This window comes from Vicia villosa, linkage group LG5 (genome assembly GCF_029867415.1).
Source record: "Vicia villosa cultivar HV-30 ecotype Madison, WI linkage group LG5, Vvil1.0, whole genome shotgun sequence".
Taxonomy (NCBI): Eukaryota; Viridiplantae; Streptophyta; class Magnoliopsida; order Fabales; family Fabaceae; genus Vicia; species Vicia villosa.
Window position 1 is genome coordinate 114,674,450 of NC_081184.1, and position 21,912 is coordinate 114,696,361.

The following is a 21,912-nucleotide window of genomic DNA, read 5'->3' on the forward strand; positions in this document are numbered from 1 at the left end:
TCCTCATTTGTCTTCCTTCCCATTCCATAAAAACCTACTCTGAATTTGAATAATTTGTTGTCGAGTCAAGTCTTCTTAAGTGCTTTGAAGAACGACAAAATATAAATTAGGATACTTGAAAGTACTACATTCAGTAAAGTTACCCTCCCTCCAATGGAAAGCATTCTATCTCTCCCTGTTGATAATCTTTTCCTTAAGCAATATATGACTGGCTTTCCACATGCTGCATCTTCTAGGGTTTTCCCCATTGGCATGCCTAAGAATTTTAATGGAAATTCATCTATGCAACAGGACAAGAATTGGGATGTTACCTTCATAAAAGAGTCTTCCATGTGAATTCCATATAATTTGTTCTTGCAGAAGTTCACCTTGAGTCCATACACCATCTAAAATCCCTTTGACACTAATTTAGACACATATATAGGTTTGTACTCACTTAGCCCTTGATGGTTGTTGTTTTTAAGGACTAAGACAATGAAGGATGCTGTAATGGTTTTTCGTAATGTGGCATTCTCATAGAATTCATTCACAAATTTTACTAGATCCTCTTCTAGAAAACTCCAACATGTATAAATTTGAAATTTAACCCATCTGACCCTGAGCTCTTCTTACCCTCAGAAACTCACACAACCATTCTTACTTCTCTCTTGAAAATTGAATTTCCAAACTTATCTTCTACTTTTGTGAAATTTTCCTGAAATTCAAGCCCTTTAATATAGACCTGACTTTAAATGGTTCCTTAAATATACTTTCAAAAACTTTGACCATTTCCTCTTTCATCCCTTCAACCTCTTTTACTCCCCCCTATGTTGTTTTAATTGACACAATGAGTTTCTTCTTCTTCTCTCTTTGATGACTGCGTGAAAATACCTCGAGTTTTGATCCCTTCTTTCAACAATTGTTGTCTTGATTTTTGTCAAAGTAAAATTTCCTTAGGTTTCTCTAAAACTCATTTGAGGCCACCTTTTTCTTTCCATTGTGTTGTCATCAATCAACAAATCATTGTTGATCATTGTTTCATCAAATTCGTTACACTCCTTGACTACATCCTTTGTTTTTAGATCCAACCAATCAAATACCTCCTTGTTCCAAGTTCTAAACCTATTTCTTAACAACTTAATCTTTTCTTTTAGTACATAAGCTTGTTTCCTCCCATCTTTAAAATCTTCCCCTCATCTTCCACATGCTTCAGAAAACCTTTACTTTCAAATCAATAACTATTGACTATAAAGGGTTGGTGCATGACCTCATATGTCTCTATCCCCTACCACTTGATCAACAATTTTTCAGTTATCCATCTATTGTTTAGAGATCAGAAATGTGTCTAATATACTTTAAGAACTACCCTCTTTATTTGTCCAAGCGAACCTACTTTCTATTGATGGCTCATCTACTAACTCCATACTATCTTTAAACTCATATTAGTTATATAATTATATTTATATTTGTTTACAATCATTAAGTAGAGATATTCAGTGTGCGTGTGTGTGGTCTAACGGTGAAACGCTTGAGTCTTGAGAGTGTGCTCCTCTCTATGTCTCAAGTTTGAATCCTACTAATTACAAATTGCTTAATAAAAAAAAAAGAAAATAGAGACAATCCTTTAGTAAGTAAAGCATATATAATATTATCTTTTTATCATACGTTCTTTTATTGGATAATATAGTGTCTTAATATTTTTTTTAGAGGTTAAAGGTAGTGCACTGACAGTGTAAAAAAGTTTTACACTATCATCCAATAGAAACAAATCGTTTTGCCATGTCATATAAATTTTTTAAAAATTAAAGTCTGATTTATCCTAATTCATGGTTGTGATTGGTTGACAGTGTAAAACTTTTTTGCGTGCATCACCCATTTTCTCTTTTTTTTATTCAATTTCGTTTTTATACTATTCAATTTATGCAGCCCCGCTGAAATTCAAGCACTCCGCTGGTTGTGTTGTTATTTTTTTTCATTTCTTCCTCACCATCCCTCCTCCTTCTACCGTCATTCTTCAGGTTTCTCTGTTCAGATTATTTTTTTTTTATAAAAAATTTCATTGCTGTTTTCGTGAATTGCATCTGAGTCAGCCGCGCCAGTGATGCGCGCCGCATCTGGCATCCCTGTAACTGCCAGCGTCCGCTTCCCTCTGCACCTCCGGTTCGATTTTGTTCGGTTTTCTTCCTGAACCGAACCGCTGTATCGATGAATCCAGTTCCTTTTCAGTCTGCACTACCACCACCACCGCGACCGCCATTTCTTGAACCGATGCAGTTTCCGGTGTTACCGCCCGAACCACCAAATTCAAGTTCCTTTTGGGAAACCAGAAATGTTTGCGATCGGTTCCGGGAATTGCAGGATACTCTAAACCTTGTAAATGGAATGTATGTATATTGTTCTCATTTCAATTTAGTACATGCTATTTGATGGTTTGATTTGATTCGATGTATTTTCTATAGGCAAAAGGAACTAGAGATGTTGAAGATGATAAGAGACCGTGATGGGTCTCTAGAAGATTTAACTCATGGCTCAACCGAAACTTATCTTTTGAGTTTTCTAAAGTGTTTAGAAGACAGAGGGGTTAGTATAGAAACCCAAGAAGCATTGGCTATTGAAACGGCGAATGCTTTAATGCTAAAACTAAGAGCACAGCTGGAGCCGTTTAGATATGTTGCGGATGACGCAAGTCCATGGGAAGAGAAATCAGCAGTGGCTAGGTTTGCAAATAAAGTGCATAAGTCTAAACGGAATCAACTATGGAGGAAGAAAAAAAGGAAGCGTATTGCGGAAATGATGGCAAAGGTTACTTTGCCTTGTGTTGTCTTGTGTTTTTGAGGCTTTTTTCTTTTCTGTTTGTTATTGCTGTTGTTTATAACTGGTAGATTTTTTCGGTTGCTTTGTTTAAAACTCTAGGACCACGAGCGATTCGCCCAAATTGACCGGGAAGCTGATGAATGGAGGGCTAGGGAGATTGCCAAGGAAATTGCAGATAACAAGGTATTAAAGTCTTTGCAATCTATGCCTACGTTCATATTGACTGAAATTGATATTTGAGCATGTCTATATGCAGGTAAAAAAGATGAAAGAAATTGCAAAGCTTAAAGTCAAAGAAGAGAAAAAGAAACTAGAATCTGAGGTAAATTTTTGTACAAATGATTGTTAAATCATTTTTGTTTTATGGTTTCCATTAACTCTGAAGAACTCGATCATACATTCTGTTGTATCTACCATATGGCTATATCATGTGTTAATTAACTACCTAAATCATGTCGGTTGTTAAGCACACCTTTCTTTTGATATACTTTTATTTAGTCGATATCAATCACAACAATTTATATTTATCATCTTGTGTATGTGTTATTCTCTTGCATCATGTTGTATCATATCACAGTTGGAGCTGCTCTTGGTGGTGGAGAAACTTAAAGAATTACGCTCAATAAGGATACAAAAGTTAAAAAAACAAGGTATATATATTAGAAAATCACTCTGCTTTAGTTAGTTGTGTTGTGATTATATAGCATATTATTTACTCAATTTTTTTTTTAACTTCTTCTATTATTTTGAGTTCAAGCTCCACTGTTTGGCGTTTTCTCATTATAGCTGAATCTATTCATCTTATAAATGTATCATAATAAATAAATATTTTCCCAAAACTTTGTAATTATGAATTGAAGTGATTATGGTGTTCAGAAGTTTAGGAACATGTTTACAATATCTTCACAATAAATACCTTATAAAACTTTAGTATGTTTGCAATTTGAGTATGCAGAAGTTTATAATATTCATAAATGTAAATTTAATTTTATTCCGGATTGAAATGATTGTGGTTCTTCACAAATATGCAGGCCATTTTCTCCCAGAGGAGGATGACAGGTTTCTTGAACGAGTTCAGGCTGCAGTGGAAGAAGAGGAGCGTGAAGCTTTGGCAGCAGCTGAAACAGATGCTGCTAAAGATGCAATTGCGATTGCCGAGGAATCCAGAAAAACTATGCAGAACCAAGAGAAAGTTTCAGATGGAAGCAATGATGAAAGTCAAATTAAGGAGAAAAAAGAGCAAATAGTCCGTAATGTAACTGAAGAGGGATTTGATACAACTGATGAGAAGAAATCTAGTAAAGTAGCATCTGAAGAACAAAACTATAGAGGGGCTTATGATCCTTTGGCGAATTTGCCAATGGAGTTCTATCATTATTATCATGGTAGCAACAATGACATGGGCACATTGATCGAGGTAGTTTTAACTACTTTTTTAATTGAACTCTACATCTTTTGCTAAAAAACACTTTCCTTTTGTTTCTTTAGAATGCATATTAGGGGAACTTAACCAAGTGGCAGCTAGTTTTACTTAATGCACCACCTTTTTTGGTTACATTGATGCACCACTTTTGTTATTATTCCACTTGAATGTTCCTCATAAGTCTTTGATTGTTAATCTCATGCAGGTTAGAAGAGGATGGGATGCCTATATCCGACCGGGAGGAAGGTATGAAATCACAACAATGAAGCTCTTTACACTAAATTTCAAATTAATTTCTACATAAGAATTTTCTCACCCTATTTCTGAAGTACATACCAAAGTTACTTTGAGTGAGTATTGTTTGCTTTAGTAGTTAAAAGAGAGGAACTGGATGTTAAGTCATTAAAACATACTCATGAAAGGTGGAGATTCTGACCAAATTTACAACTTTTTAAACAATATATTAATGACCAATAATGGTCTGTAAACTTTATTACTTCAACCATACCTCTTTTTTTTGCTTAATAAAATGGTTATTGAGTTGAGTTTATTTTTACATATAAATTGGCTCCAGACATTTATCAGTTTGCTAATACTTGTGAACTTATCAATGAGAGTGAAAAGTGAAAATAAAATATTTGATTGTCTTATTTGACTTTTATTTTATTCCTCGTAACTTCGTGCAGTCGCATACCTGGTCACTGGGTTCAGCCTCCTCCTCCAGCCAATGAGATATGGGCTTCTTACTTGGTGAGGTCTAAATGATTAGTTTGTAAAATCATCATCAACATTGCACAAATATTTCATCTGATACGTTCCGAAGGTTTGAACTGTATTTTTGGCTAGCCCCAAGTGTAAGTTTTTTGGTGGCATGTTTATATTTATAACATAGAATTTTCATCCTGTACTGATGATGATGATCATCATTTTTATTTTATTTTTGAGGTTGGTGATCATCATTGTTGAATGTTCCTGGAAATGAAGGAAAATACTCTTGGAATAATGTTTCAAAATTATAATACTAGTGATTTACGATTAAATGAAAGCTGTATAAGTCTTAATACTCTTCTCTTTATGCAGAAATGCTAGTGAAATTGTAAATATTGATCAAAATAGTTTTTAATTTTTGTAAATTGGTAAGTACATCAAACTGTAAACTCTCTATTTGGCCTAACTCTCTAATGTTATTATTTTTTAGGGGACTTAAAGGGACTTTAGATTTTTGAAAAATTTGTTTGGATAAAAATTTGTATTTTTTTGAAAGGAAAAAAAAATGAAATTTTGTTTGGAAAGAATTTCTTGGATTTTCGCTTCAATAAATCATTAGTAATTGTATGCTTAAAATTATTAATAATTATAAATAGTGTCATGATCCTTATATGAAGGTTTTGGAACAAGTTTCAAATCATTTTTCTATCAAATTAATTTAACTTTTCTTCTATAGTAAGAAATCAATGAGAGCTTCGTTGACGTTCTTTAATTAAATTTGGGAAATATAAGTCACAAGGTTACATATCTGATTAAGACAATGTCTGGTTGTGATCCCCTAAAAATACCTCTAATGATATTTTTGGATTAGACGAGTATTTGCAGTCCTCCATTCTTCGGAAGATCATGATAGATGTTTTTATTTTTATTTTGATGATCTTTTGTTTAACTTTGATTTTGATCTTTATCTTGATCTTTATTTTGATCATTATCTTAAACTTTATCTTTCTCTCGATCTATCTTTTAGAGAAGTTTTTTTCCAACATACCTACACAATCAACAACATTTACCTCTACTGATTTTGGGTTAGATTCATCAAAGGTAACATGAATTGATTCTTCTACAAACAATGTGTTTTTTTTATTATTGAAAATTCTAAAGAATTTTATTAGAAGTGCAATATCCTAAAAATAGACTTTCATCGACTTTAGCATCACACATTCCAAGATTATTTTTCTCATTATCGTTAACAAATATTTGCATCCTAACATATGGAGGTGGGAAATATTAGGCTTCCTTCTTTTATATAACTCCTAGAGCGCCTGCTTTAAAATTTGATCTTATCAAGACACGATTCATCACATAGCAAGCAATGCTTAATACATCGTATCAAAAGTATTTAGGAAGATTAGTCTCATTAATCATTGTATTCACTAGCTCTTCAAAAAGAATAGAGAGCAAAGAATAAACCTAAAGGAGTTGAGACTGAGGAGGAGTTAAGGCAGAGCCCAATTAGGGCAAAACGTGAGAACAAAAGCGAATGAGTTGAAGTGAAGAGAAAGAAAAACTGCGTCTGAACTCTTAATTGAAATATCGTTCCAATTTTTAATTTTTTAAAGGGCAGAAACATTATTTCGCATAAAAAAACCCCAAAACAAGTCAAAATCCGCCAGGGCTGGGAAACTTCACTCCCACGACCTGATATTCCAGCAATCGCGACTGCAATCTCAAACTAAGATGCGCGCTAGGGTGCACGAGATAACGTCACTACAGGGTGCACTTAATAACTTTGGTTCGGAATGAATTTTTTTTTCTCTGAATACTAGTTATTTGTTGCCTCTCAAGATTGAGACACTCCTTTATAATTTCCATGATCTTTCTCTTCATTCATTTGTTTTCGTGGCAGTTAACATGTTTAGATATAGCACTTGTGTGAATATAATCTAGTTAGCTATTTAATGTGTTTGCAAATTATTTATAAGTTAACAATAATAATAGTAGAATGAGTGTTATTTTAATTAATAAAAATAATTAAATATTTTCTGCAGTCGAAAATAAATGAATCAAAGATGAATATAAATAATTTTAAATTATAATGCAAATGAATTAAATTAATTCTTAATTTTAATAAAATTGGATTAAATATCCAATATATATTACTATTTATAATTTAACAAATACAATAAGTTATTTTTTATAAATTGTAATGGATCAAAAATTATTATAAAACTCCATTATTATATCCAACACAAAGTGACAATTTTAGGATAATTTTTTTTTTTTGGTAATAACGATAACTTTATATATATTAAAGAAAGAGTTAAATATATAAAATCCTCTATAATATAGGCGAAATCTCCTTTGCCTCCCTGTAAATTTTTTTTTTCAAACACTCCCCTAAAATATAAAAATACTATGTTTTTTGTCCCCTAAGTGTAAAGTTTATCCCCTGTAATATTTTTTTTGTTTGATTTTCCCCTCCAAATTTGGTGTTAAATTTGCACGCTTAGGGGATAATCGAAACAAAAAAAATATTATAGGGGAAACTAAAAAATATATATTATCAGAGAGGTAAAGCGAATTTCGCATATATTACATGGGTGAAAAGTGGTATTAACCCTTAAAGAAATAGTCATATCACAGTGAGATTCTAATTTATAATCTTTATTAAATTAAATATTTTATTTTATTAACTTTTTATTCTAGATGATGTATTTGCTCTTGATGAATATTTTGAATGTGATTTTATCAAGATCATTTATCACATTCAGTGGTCAAGATTTAATCTTCTTTTCTCTTCTTTAAAAAATCTTCCTACTTGATACATCCTCTATCTTATTAATATTCAAGATAGCAATTTTTTTAAATAATATAGTGTATTAATATTTGACAAATTACAATTTATTTATTTTTTAAAAAACTATACTGATTGGAATTATATAATTTTTTAATATAAAAGAATAATATTAAAGATTAAACGAAAGTGTATTGTAATGGACTTAGATCATCTCTCTCTTTCTCCCTCTTCATTATAAAATTATTTTTACTTTAGAGAAAAAATAAAATGAGAAAAGAGGATCCAAAGTGGTATTGTAATAGTTTCAAAATAACTATAATTAAAATTAGGTTTAAATAGTCAATGAATTCTTATAAGTTAGCGTGTTTTTATTTTATTCCTTAAATCATTTTTTGTGGAAATAATCTCTGAATGTTGAATTTTATTTGGTTTTAATCTCTAACGTTAAAATTCGCAAAAAACATGTAGATTTTATGCGAGTTTTAACTTGAGGAACTAAAATCAAATGAAATTGAATATTTAATGACTTTATCCATACATAAAAAAGATATAGGGATGAAAAATAAGAATACAACAACTTATAGGTACCAATCGACTATTTAAGCTTAAAACTATTAATAATTTTTTATTTATAATAAATATTTATTTTTTTGTTCACAAATGAGATGAGATTGATAGTATTTTTTGTTGTTGTTGTGAAATAAATAGTTATGAATTTGATGTAATTTTATTTATTTAGCAGTATTATTTTGATCAAGTAGTAATATTTGAAGGGTAAAAGATTTTTTTTTGGGTGGGTGGGGCGTATTTGGACAACTACAAGAAAGTGCTAACGATATGTGGAATAAGATAGCTAGAGATTAGAAACATAGTCAAAGGGACGTTAGGATAATAAGAAGGTTTTGAACATAAGGATAAAGAATCGTGATAGTGGAATGAAAGTGTTCAGAAGTTAGAGTAATTTATTTTTTTAAAGAATGATCTATGTGTAAAAATATCAAAACTTGAAAAAAATTGTAAGAAAGTTATGAATGAGACCAAGAAGACAGTGAGTGAAGCTAAAATCCAATTTTGATGGATTATACCAATCTTTAGGAACCAATGAGGGATATATATATATATATATATATATATATATATATACTGAATTGAGGATCAGAACCAGAAAGGGTCACAAATGTTTTGCACAGTGTTGGTGATGACGAGGAAGGGGCGTACCTGCAAGGTACTCCGACAATCAAGTTAGTAGGAGCATATATACGATTTAGTATTTAGGGTTATGAAAATTGTGTTCCCTGACTCTCTCGAGGGAGAGAGTTTATATATTACCCCCAACGCGTGGCTAACGTTCTGTGTTTTGGACTGGATCGTGGATTTAGGTCCAAAACGCGTAACTCCCAGGTTTGTAGGAGTAAACCTAAGAATCTTGGGAGACTGCTAAAAACCAGTTGTTCCTTCAAACAACTTTCACTCTTGTATTGTGATAATACAACTTTCACTCTTGTATTGTGATAATATAACTTTCACTCTTGTATTGTGATAATACTTCTATCAGGCACATAGCCAACAACTCTTCCTTCAATGAAAGAACCAAACATATTGATTTAGATTTCCATTTAGTCCGTGAAAAAACTACAACAACAACTCTTTCATCTCATTCCTATCACCTGATCACAAAAACTTATTGATGTCTTTACTAAATCATTAGATGCAAAGCCTTTTTTCCCAACATTGCTAAGATTGGTCTTCATTCTATATACCCCAAGTTTATTGGGGTATTCGATACATAATTAGTATTTTACTTTCTGGTATATTGATAGTTTATTGGGCTTGATGATATTTTGTTCTGTAAGTCCATTATGTTTGTATATAGGTCAAGGCATTTTTGCAATGTAAATGATATAATATTTTTTATGCATCCTTTTCAAATTTCCTTTTCCCGCCATGGCTCATATTCTTACTTGTTTAGTTGATTTATGACTGTAATACATATTGTAACTTAGGTTGTTCAAAAGGATCAAAGTGTTTTCTATTCAACTCCATATTATTGGGTTCCATGTGCTTCTTTCCATGTTGCTTCAATAGATATAATGAGATTACATTTATGTCTAACTCTTTCTTGTAGTGTTAAATACAAGTTACCTACAATAATATCAACCATACTATATAACTCTTTCTTGGAGATATTATTGTTGCCACTTATCGTGCATTACTATAATTAATAAGTCATTATTCTTGTATTGCGTATACAACGTCATCTTAGTATAAATGTGTATACCGTCATATGTTAATTACAACAATGTGTTATGCTAACATGTGCCCTAAGGGCACATATTAACGATACTATAATTAGAAAAAATTAAATATAGTAAAGTCACATTTAAAGTTTCAATACATTGAATACGCGTCTTACAAGAAAGTATTTTTATAAATAGCTTATTAACTTGTGCCCTTAGAGCACATGTTAGCTTTTTCCTACAACAATAATTAGACACAATATACATTTCTAACTTGGCATCAGAGCTTCCTTTCTTAAAGGCCTTCGATCTAAAACTTCAAAAATACCATCTTCTATAAAATCAAATAACAACAAATAATCCCATCATTTGTCTTTGTCAATATGGACAGAGATAACTACCCTATTTGACAATCCTTAGTATTTCCTATGATCAAATATTGTAGATTTGATGGATACATGCTAGGGACAAAGGTGTATCCTAATTAATTAATAAATAATATTAAGTGCTTACTCTAGAATTAAAGTGAATCCTGAATATGAGGATTGAAATACATATGATCAAAAAGTCCTTGGTTGGTAAAAAAAAACAAGATGAATACAGACATAGCAACACAACTCCTACACTGTGAAATCTTAAAGAATCTATTTTTGAATATATTTTCATTATGTTTGGCACAACAATCAGTTGGAAAGCGACATTTCAGAAAGTTGTCGCTTTATCAACCATTGAAGTGGAATTATTGTCCTCACTAAAGCTGTGAAAGAAGCATTGTGGCATGAAGGTTTTGCTAAGGAGCTGAAACTTCAAAGTCAAGTTATCACTGTTAAATCTGATAGTCAAAGTGTCATACATATGTTGAAGAATTCAGTCTATCATGAGCGAACCAAGCACGTCGATGTGGAGCTGCATTTTGTCAGAGAAATAATCGAGCCTAGAAAAGTCCAAGTGTTGAAGATTTCGACAGATTACAATGTTGTCAAATTGATCACCGACATTGCCAAGTTGCAAGTTTTTTCATTGTATGCAGTTGATAAAGTTGTATGAAGAAAGCTAGTTTGTTCCTTTAATGTTGTAGAGTTTGTTCCAAGGTGGAGATTTGTGATATTTTGGATCGAACTCTAGTATCTCGACAAGGATAGGTTTCTTGGTTCGATAGAGTTTAAGCATGTTGTCAAAGTCTGTTCACATGCTGATGTCGAAGTCCTGCATGTTGTAGTCGAAATGTGTTCTAACACGCAGTAGTCGATAATGCTAGGTTTGTAAGCATGTCGAATTGGTTCTTTTTGTTTAGTCCAATTGTTTAAGTTCGCTTGTAGCCTAAGTTAACTTAGTAGTCTATAAATAGACCAGGTCTCTTATGTTATTGAGAGATGTTGGTTGTTGTTATTAACTTGTAATTTGTAAACTCTAATAGAGAAAGTGAATAGAAAAACAGTTACAATCAATCATAATTTTTCTTCTTCTTCCCTCTTCTCTCTTCCGTGAAAACCAAATAGGATTTCTTGTGTTTGTTCAAAAAACTCAATATTTCTCATAGTTTTGGTTTATTCTTGACGGTACTTCGTTACAACATACATTATTTCTCACTTTCTTACTGACTTGAGTGTTGAAGTACTAACCTTATAAATAAATTTCTTATCCACTGCATCAGAAGCTCAGAACCACCGCAACAAACTCTATCTCATCGTTTATCGATCTATGATTAAATTCCACAATTAACTAACATTATATGAACAAAGTTAAAATGCATCAAAAATAGGTCACATCTAACCAGTTACCAACTAAATTAGATTAACCAACTCATAAAGAATTTATTTATATCTTAAAGAATTTTGTGTACAACTCCAATTATTGTTGATACACTATAAGTATTTAACTCATACTTTTTAAATATTAAATTCAGTCAGTCTCAAAGAATTTCAATACTCTAACTCACATAAATGTATATGATTAATAATATTAATAATAATAATAATAATAATAATGATAATAATAATAATAATAATAATAATAATAATAAAAAATAATTTTCAGTCAATAATATTAAATAACTTGTAACCAAAGAGAATCTATAAATAAGCATAAATATACGACCGTAGAGTACGGATGACAAAACATAATCACTAGGAGTCAACTTTAAGGTTCGAAAGTGATTAAAACAACTAAATAAAAAACACATCAAATCATTATCAACATCCTTAATGTGTCACCAGAATATTTTTATGCTTGCTTTTTTTTCTTCATAAAATATCATTGTCTAGCCACTAGATTCTATTTCAATCCAGGTGGTTTATTACTTCTATTGCAATATATATCAATCAATCACACAAATCTGAAAGCAACCTATCCTACATTAAATACATTTTATGTTTATGTTATATTATTGTCTCCAAACACAATCTTAAGTGTGATAACATGATTAAGGTAACACTAGTACGAGGTTGTGGTGTGGTGGGTCGACCATGATAACCACTTTCTATTTTTAGTAACCTATTTTCTGTGAAAGTACCGTACACCTACTTTCACTCCTTAGGACCTTTCCTTTTATGGAAACTATCTAACTTCTATGCTACATTGTTTCAGTGAAGGAACTTGCTATATATATGGAGCTAGGATCCAACCTTTCAGGTTTTTCATATGCTTAATATCATTTTTTTTTATTTCAATATCAATTTCAAGTTTGAACATGGAAGATCAATTTTCTTCAAAGGAGAAAGGAATTAGCTTCTGGACACAATTGGATAATGGAATGAAAAGTTCAACAGCTTCAGATGACATGTTTAACAACATCTCTGAGCTGATGAACTTTGACAGCTATGCCGGTTGGTGCAACGGCTCGTCGTCCTCGATATCAGATCAAACTCTAACTAATGATCTTTCATCATTTTCATATTCACCTCATGATGGATTGAATTTAGTTGAACATGTTGATGGTTCATTTTTCATGACAGAAATTGGTGGAAATTACAATGTTATGGATAGTGAAAAAGTACTATTACAACAAATGGAAACTCAACTTGAGTTCTTAGATAATGAAAATGAAACAAATAATAACAATAATCATAATTTAGATTCATTTGATATGTGCAATTACATGATATCGAAATCGCCGAGCTGGTCACTTGATGAGAGAATGATGAATGCTTTATCATTCTTTAAGGAATCAGCTGGTGGAGGAATATTGGCACAAGTTTGGGTACCGATAAAATATGGCGACGAATTCGTCTTAACTACTAGTGATCAACCATATTTGTTAGACCAAAAGCTTGCAGGTTATCGCGAAGTGTCGAGGTCATTTACGTTTTCTGCGGAAATGAAAACGGGAACTTATTGTCCTGGACTCCCCGGCCGCGTGTATAACTCGCATGTTCCTGAATGGACCTCTAACATTGGTTACTATCATAAATCTGAGTATTTGAGACTAGATCATGCTATTAGTCACGAGGTTCGCGGTTCCATTGCTCTCCCTATATCTGATATGCACTCTGAAGTTTCGTGTAGTGCTGTACTAGAACTTGTTACTACAAAGGAAAAATCGAATTTCGACAAAGAGTTAGAATTTGTTTCTCATGCACTTCAGGTAGGTTTTTTCTTCTACTACTATATACTTTATTGCTGTAAATTGGTAAACTGTAATCTTCAACTACTAAGAAAAGTAACATGTTTCTGTGTTTTTCGTGACTTTTCATCGCAGCGTGTGAATTTAAGGACTATTACGCCTCCACGACTACTTCCACAGGTATTTGCTGATTTCTGATTTATGTTTCTTTTCTGAATTTCTGAAGTTCTTAGACATTCACTTTTTTATGCAGTGTGTATCGAACAACAAAAGAGCTGCATTAACCGAGATAACGGATATATTAAGAGCTGTTTGTCATGCACATAGATTACCACTAGCACTGACATGGATTCCGTGTTGTTATACCGAAGGAAAAGGAGAAGATTCTGAGAAAATACGAATTAAGGAAGGCCATACAAAAAGTTTTGATGAAAAATGTGTACTATGTATTGAAGAATCGGCTTGTTATATAAATGATAAAACGGTAGGAGGATTTGTTCACGCGTGTTCTGAACATCATCTTGAGGAAGGACAAGGTATATCTGGAAAAGCTCTTCAATCAAATCATCCATTTTTCTATACCGACGTGAAGTCTTATGATATTAGTGAGTATCCGCTTGTTCATCACGCGCGAAAATATAACTTGAATGCCGCGGTTGCAACTAGGCTAAGAAGTACTTATACGAACGATGACGATTACGTGTTAGAATTCTTTCTTCCTATCAACATGATAGGGAGTTCAGAACAACAGCTTTTATTAGACAATTTGTCAGATACTATGAGGAGAATCTGTAAGAGTTTGAGGACAGTTTCAGAAGCTGAACTAAGAGGGTTAGAAGGTTCTCAAGATCGGTTTCGTAAGGAAGATGTCTCGAGTTTTTTTCCAATGTCCAGGGGAAGCTCTCAGATAGCATTCACAAGTGAAGATCATGATTTATTTCAGATGTCATTGAATGAAATTAACCTAAAGAATAATGGAAACCAAGCTACTCATAGTCAGGTATATTTCGACCGAATCTTCTCTTTTTTCATCCTTTTAGAATATCATCTTTAGTGTTTTATGAAACCGTGTTTTTTAACATTGTAGTAGATTTTGTTATAGGCATTAAATGGATCAAGAAAGCTGGCTGAAAAAAAGAGAAGTGCGGTAGAGAAGAACGTTAGCTTGAGTGTTCTGCAGCAATACTTTTCTGGTAGTCTGAAGGATGCTGCAAAAAAGATTGGAGGTGAGACACCGTAAATATTTGCGAAAATAATTTCGTTATATTAATAACTCAAGTTATTGTTGTAGGTTGTGATGGAAATTTAGTCAATGAAAATTTCATGATTTTTTTTTCTTTGAACAGTTTGTCCAACAACTCTGAAGAGGATATGCAGGCAACACGGAATTTCAAGATGGCCATCGCGCAAGATAAATAAAGTGAACCGTTCGTTGAAGAAAATACAAACTGTTCTTGATTCTGTCCAAGGAGTGGAAGGAGTGTTGAAATTTGATCCACACACTGGTGGATTTGTTGCTGGAGGATCAATCATCCAACAGATCGGTGGTACACATAATAAAACTCACATGTTTCCTGAGAAAATCTCGGTAGAGAACTCGGCCGTTAAGTTAGAGGATGATGGTGTTCTTATTTCAAATTTATGCGAGGAAGAATTGAAGAAAGATGATGTTTCTTCTGTTGACTGTATTCCAGAATCAACATCATGGCTTTGTCCTAAACAAAACTCTATAGGTTCTGTTCTTGAGATAGAGGAAGATCAATGCGATTTGAACAATAGTAGTTTGCATGATATTAACTCTAATAGTTCATTCACATTGATTGAACTTGGTTTGGATGAAGGAAAAGGAGTTGATGAACAAAACAACCCTACCTCTTCAAGCATGACAGATTCATCCAATGCCTCTGGACCAATGATGCATGGAAGTTCATCAGGCTCTCAAAGCATTGAGAACCAAAAGCACTCAAAAGTCAATTCAGTTTGTGTTGACAGCGAGTCGAAATTCGCTGTCAAAGCTAGCTATAGAGGTGATACTATTCGTTTCAAGTTTGATCCATGTGTAGGTTGTTTTCAACTATATGAAGAAGTTGCAACTAGGTTTAAGTTACAAAATGGTTCGTTTCAACTCAAGTATCTAGATGATGAAGAGGAATGGGTGATGTTGGTGAATGACTCAGATTTGAAGGAATGTGTGGAAGTTTTGAGTGATATTGGCTCACAATGTGTGAAGTTACTTGTTTGTGAAATACATGGCATTAATAACAGTTGAATATTTACTCGCATTTATCATAGTATATGAAATGATGCATGGCTCAGTTGACAGAGGAAAGTTTATTTTCTTCAATGGATTCTCTAATTTACAACAAAAACAAAGAAAAGAACCTCCAAAAACAAGCCAGCAGTAGTAATAAATTTTCTGTAAAATATTATCATAATAAATAACAATTTCTAGCTTTCAGCAGTAGTACATCTGGAATCAATGCCCAAAAATGGGTAAGAAATGCAACAACATTTGTATTTTACAGACTTTAGCTTTCTTCAACTCATAAGAAAACTACATGAATTACTAGTACCAACATATAAAAACACTTTGAAAAGTATTATGCACGAAACACTCCCTAGAAGTCATATTATGTTTCTAAGAAGTTTGTACTTTGCCTCGAGACTGAGCATTGGATTTGGCAACCACTTCTTTCCATCATTTCTGGCGAGCTCGAAGCTCCCACAACGCAGTTAGATTCTTCTCAAAATGCACTTCTCTAGTTGAATCTGAAAGCCTGAGTTCCATGATCATAAGTCCATCAATATCTTCAGTCTTTCCATGCTACTGCAGTGTCCAAAACACAAAAGTTACTCATAATACTCAGACATAAACTTGGCTTGTTTAGTGTGTACATATATGCCCAAAATAAAGTCACCTAATATCTTTGCTATGAATCTAAGTTGTACTTCACAAAGAGGCAAATGAGTATAGCTTATTTAGAAGAAAGAAAATCATGACGTTTTTTGACAGAATCATGCATGTTATACACAACATTTCTTGTAATGCTACCATAATTGAGGAACATAACAAATACCTATCTGGAAAGGAAGGAATAAGCTCTTCAATCACTTGAACAATAGCCGGGCCTCTAGTACGTTTCTTAGATGATGACCGTTCATTAGTTTCTGCATGAAATAAAGCTAGATAATCAATGCTGATACACAAGTATTAATTGATATACCAAAACACTAGTTAGATATCATTCACAATATATTAAAATAAATCATAACACTTTACTACTACATAAAATATGTAGAAGCTATATGTCCATACAACATTTTGTGGATAAATTGGTGTTAGTGGAATTTTCAGTACCTTTTGCTTCTTCAATTTGCTTATCACAACTGAGGTATGACCTCTTGCTCAAGTCTAAGTTCAGACCTTCAGCTATGGCAAACTCTTCAAACAAATGACCTATGAGATTATATGCAAGCATAGCTGTCTTGTCACAAGCATCTTGGGATGCAAGGTATTGGTTCTTGCGTGCGATGTGCTTGGTGGCCGGGGGTTCCATCTCCTCACAAAAATTAGATGTATCTCTTGGATCAACTTTAGTGTAAGATTCGTGAAATTCATGTCTCTTGCCAATATTTTCACCTGATTCTTTGTCAGGTGAAACAACTGAAGAATCCCTAGCCATTGGTGTACAAAACTGCTCTGTGCTTCCCTCTTGGCATTGATTGACATAGTTAGTGTTGCGAATTTCTGATTCCAAATTTTTTGCATCACAGTCCATAGGTTGAAGATTTTCAGAATCAATATTCAACCTTTCCTCGGTCTTAGTGGTAGAAGGATGGATCTCAGATGGCATACAATCCCCAACACTTTCTCCTTTGAAGTCTGAATCTGCTGTGCTGAATGATCCGTTTTTAAATTGCCTGTTATCAAAATGTTGATTATCATCGTCATCGTCATCCTTATCACTATCACAGTCACTCTCACTGTCGTCACTTTCTTCTGATTGCTCCATATAAGCATCTGTAAAGTCCTGGTCAAAATCACAGTCGGGCAACAAGTCTTGAATAATTTGATTTGTCTGAGCACTCACGCTTAGTATGCAGTCAACTTCTTCTTCAATATGCTTCTTCTGGACTGTTACATCGTCTGTGCTTTTATTAGAACACTTGTTGATAACATCTAGGATCTGCAATAAAGACTTTGGAGTGCTATCCATATCACTGCACTCAAAAAGAAATTCAGTCAAAAGATTCACAAAAGCTGTGCGTAAGCTCTTATTTGTGATTGTAGCATTTGGTTCTATGAGAAGCTGTAAATCTCTCAGCACTTTCAATGAAACTACTTCCTTTTTCTCAACAGACCATATAGCATTCAAAATATCACTCTGCAGAGACTTCACTTCAGGCGAGAACTGGTAAAGTTCTTCTAAAAACATGCTGCCAAAACCAAACATTAGTTTTAGTGATAAGTCTGCTACTGACATAGCTTTGGCTAATGGCTTTTGCAACTCATTTCCTTCATCGAGTTTTAAAAGCATCTCCCTACAGATTTTATCAACTAGTTTGATGAGATGGCCTCGTCCCCATCCGTGTTTGCTCGGTTGCAACTGAGGCATCGGTGCTTTAATTCCTTTAAGTTTTCTCCGCATCGCAATCAAGGTTTGGGACGGCAACTTTTCAAGTCCACACAACACCTTCACTGCAGCAGCATGATAAAATTGGGACTCGGATCCAGGTAAAAGCTCACACCTTTGTCGAAAATGTTGAGGATTGTTGAGTAGTTGAAAAAGCTCTCTACGAGTTTCCAGTCTTTCGCGTCTCAGATCACTTGAAAGAGAACTCTTGATAATCTTTTTCAAACTACCTCGAGTTCTTTCACACTTGGCTGTGTCCCCACTAACTATCATAGCAAGACGGTATAAACCCTTGGTAGTCAAACTATCAAGACACGATAATATCAACCTATTTAAGTTCGGTATTCGGTTCAAATCTTTATCATCCTGAGGGATAGAGTTCTCTCTTTCAATGTAGTGTGCTCCGAAAGCGCGTTCAACATGAGTTCTCACAGACTCATAAAACATCTGAAAGGATTATTAGATTATTAGATTATCATTTATCAATTTATCATTCAAATCTCCAAAGCGCGTTCTAATGTAACTGAAATAATACAATAAACAAAACCTACATCATCTTTTCTGAGTAACTCGGGCAAATACCTGTACGCAGAAAAATAAATAAATAATTAATAAAATAGTTCATTAGAGTGAAACATGGTGAGTAAATTATTGAACAAATGAAGCGCACCTATTGCGATTTTCCCTTAACTTCTTCCTCTCGCGTTTTGTGATAGGTAAGCCCAATAACCACCTGCATGAATAAACCAGTAACATTTGAATGTAAGTATATATAGTGAATATATGTAATATGAGAATGAAACAAAATTGAAGGTAACCTTCTCTTGAGTTTGATACGTTTCCCTTGGCGTTTTACGTCTTGCAAAATTGAAAATAAATCTGTTCTACCAAACTTCATTATTCAACTGAAGTGTTCCAACCTAAGGAAAACCTAACATGAGGTTGATGTGTTAGAAGATGTTCTTGGTCGCACTAATAATGACGAGATTTTAGTGCATAGCAGTCTGTGAAAACGATGAACGGAGGCACGGGCGGAGGGGGAGGACAGGTCGGAGTAAGAGGCCGGGTTAGAGGTGCGGAGGAGGACGGTGTTCACAGAAACCCTTACACTAGAGAAGTAATTTGGCGACTATTGAAGAAGAATTGGAATCGCGAAATCCATGTTTTTTAGGCTTAAATATATTTACTTATTTAGTTCCCTTATTTTAATGAGTTTAACGTTTTGGTCCCTTATAAAAAAAATTATTTTTAATTATTGGATAATTTATTTATTTAATTTTGGTCCGTTGACACTAGGTTTAAGTCTAAAAGACTTACACAAAATTTCAATCGTTAAAAAAATTGATCAAACGGTCATATTAAATTGAAATTAAAAAAAAAAAATACATTGTCTATTTTTTCTCCTAAATAATAGGTTATTTATAAGACCGTTTGATCGAATCCTATTAACAGTTGAGATTTAGTGTAAATCTTTTAAACTTATACCTGGTGTCAATTGATCCTGCCTTATATATATATATATATATATATATATATATATATATATATATATATATATATATATATATATATATGGATGCGAAAAATGAAATATAACTTTGCAATTTTTCTGCCACTTATTTTTGTTGTTGGCCTCTTTCATCTTTAGCCACGTCAGGGCGTACAAAGGTTTAGACTTCGGAGCTGTCATATGAGGAAGGTCATGTTGATTGTGCATTCCCCTTGATCACTCTAGAGTGCATGGTGTGTGTTTTTTGCCGCTTCAAGGTTGGAGTGCAAAACAGTTGGTTCTCCGTGAAGGTTATGATACTTGAGTTTTAAGTGCACGGGCGGGGCTACGGAGTCCAAGGCTGCAGTGAAAGGCCTACCCAGGATGCAATTGTAAAGGCTCTTGCACAGGATAGCCAGGAACTGAATGTTGATGGATCGAAGGTCAATGTCCTCTTCTACAAATACCATTAACTTCACATATTTTTATGGATGAGTAGTGGTCCCATTGAACGTTTGTAGATACAAGTCGTCATATGGTATTAGGCTTCCTTTGTCTAGGACCATTTTTTCAAATAGAGACAAGTAGAGCATATCGCACGAATTTCCTCCATCAATCAAAATTTGTGAGACGTCAAACTGTCATACGGTAGTCGTGATTACCAGGGGACAATTCATTAGAAATTCCTCCAACTTTCTTAGAGTATCCAAGTCTTAGCGTAGGTCGGTCAAGGACCTTGGATGACAAACTACCTTCGTTTCTATAGACGACTATCATTTCGACAATTTTCCTTTTGATCGTCCCCTTGGAGGGGAGTTCGCCAGGGGTGCGCTACCGATAATGGTAGCGATATTCGGGCGTTTGTTTTTATCGGTTTCTCTTCTTTTGCTGTTGGAAGCCTTCGTGGGAGACTTGGTATTTGGATATTCTTCTCATTTTCCGCAGTTAACATATTCAAGCAGCCGACGTTTTTTAACAGCGCTTCAATCGCGTCTTTAAGTTGCAAGTAATCAAATGCGTTATGGTTGTGTCCTCTGCAGAAGTAGCAGACTTTGATTTATTTGTCTGGTAAACTCTAGGACAAGGTAAAGAGGTCAGACCTCAACTTTTTGGAACATAGTGTTAGCACATTCTTGGTAAACCATATATTAGGAAGTGTTCAAAAGTGTGTGTTTGTCGTATCAGTTGTACATCCCCTTGTTAGTGTCCTTTTTTCACTGGCGGGATTCCTTCCCTTATTGGCAGTCGAAACTTGCGTTAGCGGCCAAGATTTGGTTGTTGAAACGAATATTCAGCTTCTTTTCCAACGTCATGTATGGTTGGGTCGGGTTTAGCATCTCTTGAGTCATTTTTACCTTCTTCTTTACCAGCTTGGTGCGGAAACGGTGGTCGTGAAGGAGGCCATTCTCGAAGTTCCAGCATTGGAGGGCTTCTTAGGCTCCCTCTACTTCTACCGCAACCTGAATGAATCCGTTGATGTATGGCTGTAGGACCTCTTTTTCTACTTGCATGATGCTACTTAAGGTTGCTATAGTAACTAGCTGCTTCTTTCGAGCAATAAAGTAGGTAGTGAGACGATAGCGAAAATCCATCCATGATTTAGTACAGCCGTCGAGAAGACCATTGAACCAAGATCTAGCTGGCCCGACTAAGGTTAATACTAGTAGCTTTCACATGGAAGCATCTCCAGCACTGTAGTAATTGAGTCAGTCATTGAAAAGTAAGATGTTTTCGTTGGGGTCTCCCTTTCCATTGTACTTTCCCAATTTTGGGAGGTTTTTGCATCGACTTAGGGATCTTGCTTTCCAAGATATGTACACATAAGGGATTCTTGGGTTTCACCCTGGTTGGCTGGTGTTCACCATGATCCAGGAATGGAGTGTGGCTGCCTCGGTCTGCGCTTGGGTTCTAGGGACGAGAATTGTTGCCTTGCTAATGGTATTTCAACTTATGAACTTTGATTCCCTTTGGTGGGGATGGTTTCGACTGGAGGAAACAGCCTCTCATAGATACGGCCTCCTAAGTTGAGTTTGCCCGGGGTTGAACATGGTGGAGGGTTTCTTCAATACGAAGGAATTTTTTCTCTATCGCCTTGTGTTAGTGTAAGCCCTAGAGGTCAATAGATTTATTAGAATTTGATATTTGTATCAAATTATTTATTAATAATTAAAATATATTTCTTTATTATGTTTTTTTCAAAATAATAAAGTCCATAGAATATGTAATTCGTTTAATGAAATGTTAAGTGTGACTTAATCGTAAGATTCCA

The 21,912-nt window shown here is 33.9% G+C and overlaps 3 protein-coding genes across 4 annotated transcripts; 2 read left to right on the forward strand and 1 right to left on the reverse strand.

Moving 5' to 3' along the window:
• Nucleotides 1-1,919: 1,919 nt before the first annotated feature.
• Nucleotides 1,920-5,123, forward strand: LOC131607080 (U11/U12 small nuclear ribonucleoprotein 59 kDa protein). Its single transcript, XM_058879122.1, has 8 exons — nucleotides 1,920-2,363; nucleotides 2,439-2,781; nucleotides 2,893-2,976; nucleotides 3,050-3,115; nucleotides 3,371-3,443; nucleotides 3,825-4,210; nucleotides 4,422-4,462; nucleotides 4,903-5,123. Exons 1-8 carry the CDS (start codon nucleotides 2,185-2,187, stop codon nucleotides 4,979-4,981), a joined length of 1,251 nt encoding a protein of 416 aa, XP_058735105.1. The 5' UTR covers nucleotides 1,920-2,184; the 3' UTR covers nucleotides 4,982-5,123.
• A 7,196-nt stretch (nucleotides 5,124-12,319) lies between these two features.
• On the forward strand, nucleotides 12,320-15,987 carry LOC131602075 (protein NLP9-like). 2 transcript variants are annotated; one of them, XM_058874075.1, is made up of 6 exons: nucleotides 12,320-12,385; nucleotides 12,545-13,541; nucleotides 13,656-13,700; nucleotides 13,774-14,520; nucleotides 14,623-14,746; nucleotides 14,867-15,987. In XM_058874075.1, exons 2-6 carry the CDS (start codon nucleotides 12,648-12,650, stop codon nucleotides 15,787-15,789), a joined length of 2,733 nt encoding a protein of 910 aa, XP_058730058.1. In that variant the 5' UTR covers nucleotides 12,320-12,385; nucleotides 12,545-12,647; the 3' UTR covers nucleotides 15,790-15,987. The 2 variants fall into 2 exon arrangements, with proteins under 2 accessions (XP_058730058.1, XP_058730057.1); XM_058874074.1 differs by having other exon boundaries at nucleotides 12,359-13,541.
• On the reverse strand, nucleotides 15,953-19,317 carry LOC131602076 (uncharacterized). The gene is made up of 6 exons (XM_058874076.1): nucleotides 18,973-19,317; nucleotides 18,825-18,887; nucleotides 18,706-18,736; nucleotides 16,879-18,601; nucleotides 16,598-16,688; nucleotides 15,953-16,347 (listed from the first exon to the last, which is right to left on the reverse strand). The coding sequence occupies exons 1-6, from the start codon at nucleotides 19,050-19,052 to the stop codon at nucleotides 16,311-16,313; spliced, it is 2,025 nt and encodes a 674-aa protein (XP_058730059.1). The 5' UTR covers nucleotides 19,053-19,317; the 3' UTR covers nucleotides 15,953-16,310.
• Between the last annotated feature and the right edge of the window lie 2,595 nt (nucleotides 19,318-21,912).

Excerpts from the sequence above, each read along its gene's own strand:
- LOC131602076 (XM_058874076.1), bottom strand. The coding sequence starts at position 19,052 with ATGAAGTTTGGTAGAACAGATTTATTTTCAATTTTGCAAGACGTAAAA. Across the intron at positions 18,888-18,972 it reads CGTATCAAACTCAAGAGAAG|GTGGTTATTGGGCTTACCTA; the intron begins GTTACCTTCAAT and ends TTATTCATGCAG. Across the intron at positions 18,602-18,705 it reads AGTTACTCAGAAAAGATGAT|ATGTTTTATGAGTCTGTGAG; the intron begins GTAGGTTTTGTT and ends TAATCCTTTCAG.
- LOC131602075 (XM_058874074.1), top strand. The coding sequence starts at position 12,528 with ATGCTACATTGTTTCAGTGAAGGAACTTGCTATATATATGGAGCTAGG. Across the intron at positions 14,521-14,622 it reads ACCAAGCTACTCATAGTCAG|GCATTAAATGGATCAAGAAA; the intron begins GTATATTTCGAC and ends ATTTTGTTATAG. Across the intron at positions 14,747-14,866 it reads TGCTGCAAAAAAGATTGGAG|TTTGTCCAACAACTCTGAAG; the intron begins GTGAGACACCGT and ends TTCTTTGAACAG.
- LOC131607080 (XM_058879122.1), top strand. The coding sequence starts at position 2,185 with ATGAATCCAGTTCCTTTTCAGTCTGCACTACCACCACCACCGCGACCG. Across the intron at positions 2,782-2,892 it reads TTGCGGAAATGATGGCAAAG|GACCACGAGCGATTCGCCCA; the intron begins GTTACTTTGCCT and ends TTAAAACTCTAG. Across the intron at positions 2,977-3,049 it reads AGGAAATTGCAGATAACAAG|GTAAAAAAGATGAAAGAAAT; the intron begins GTATTAAAGTCT and ends GTCTATATGCAG.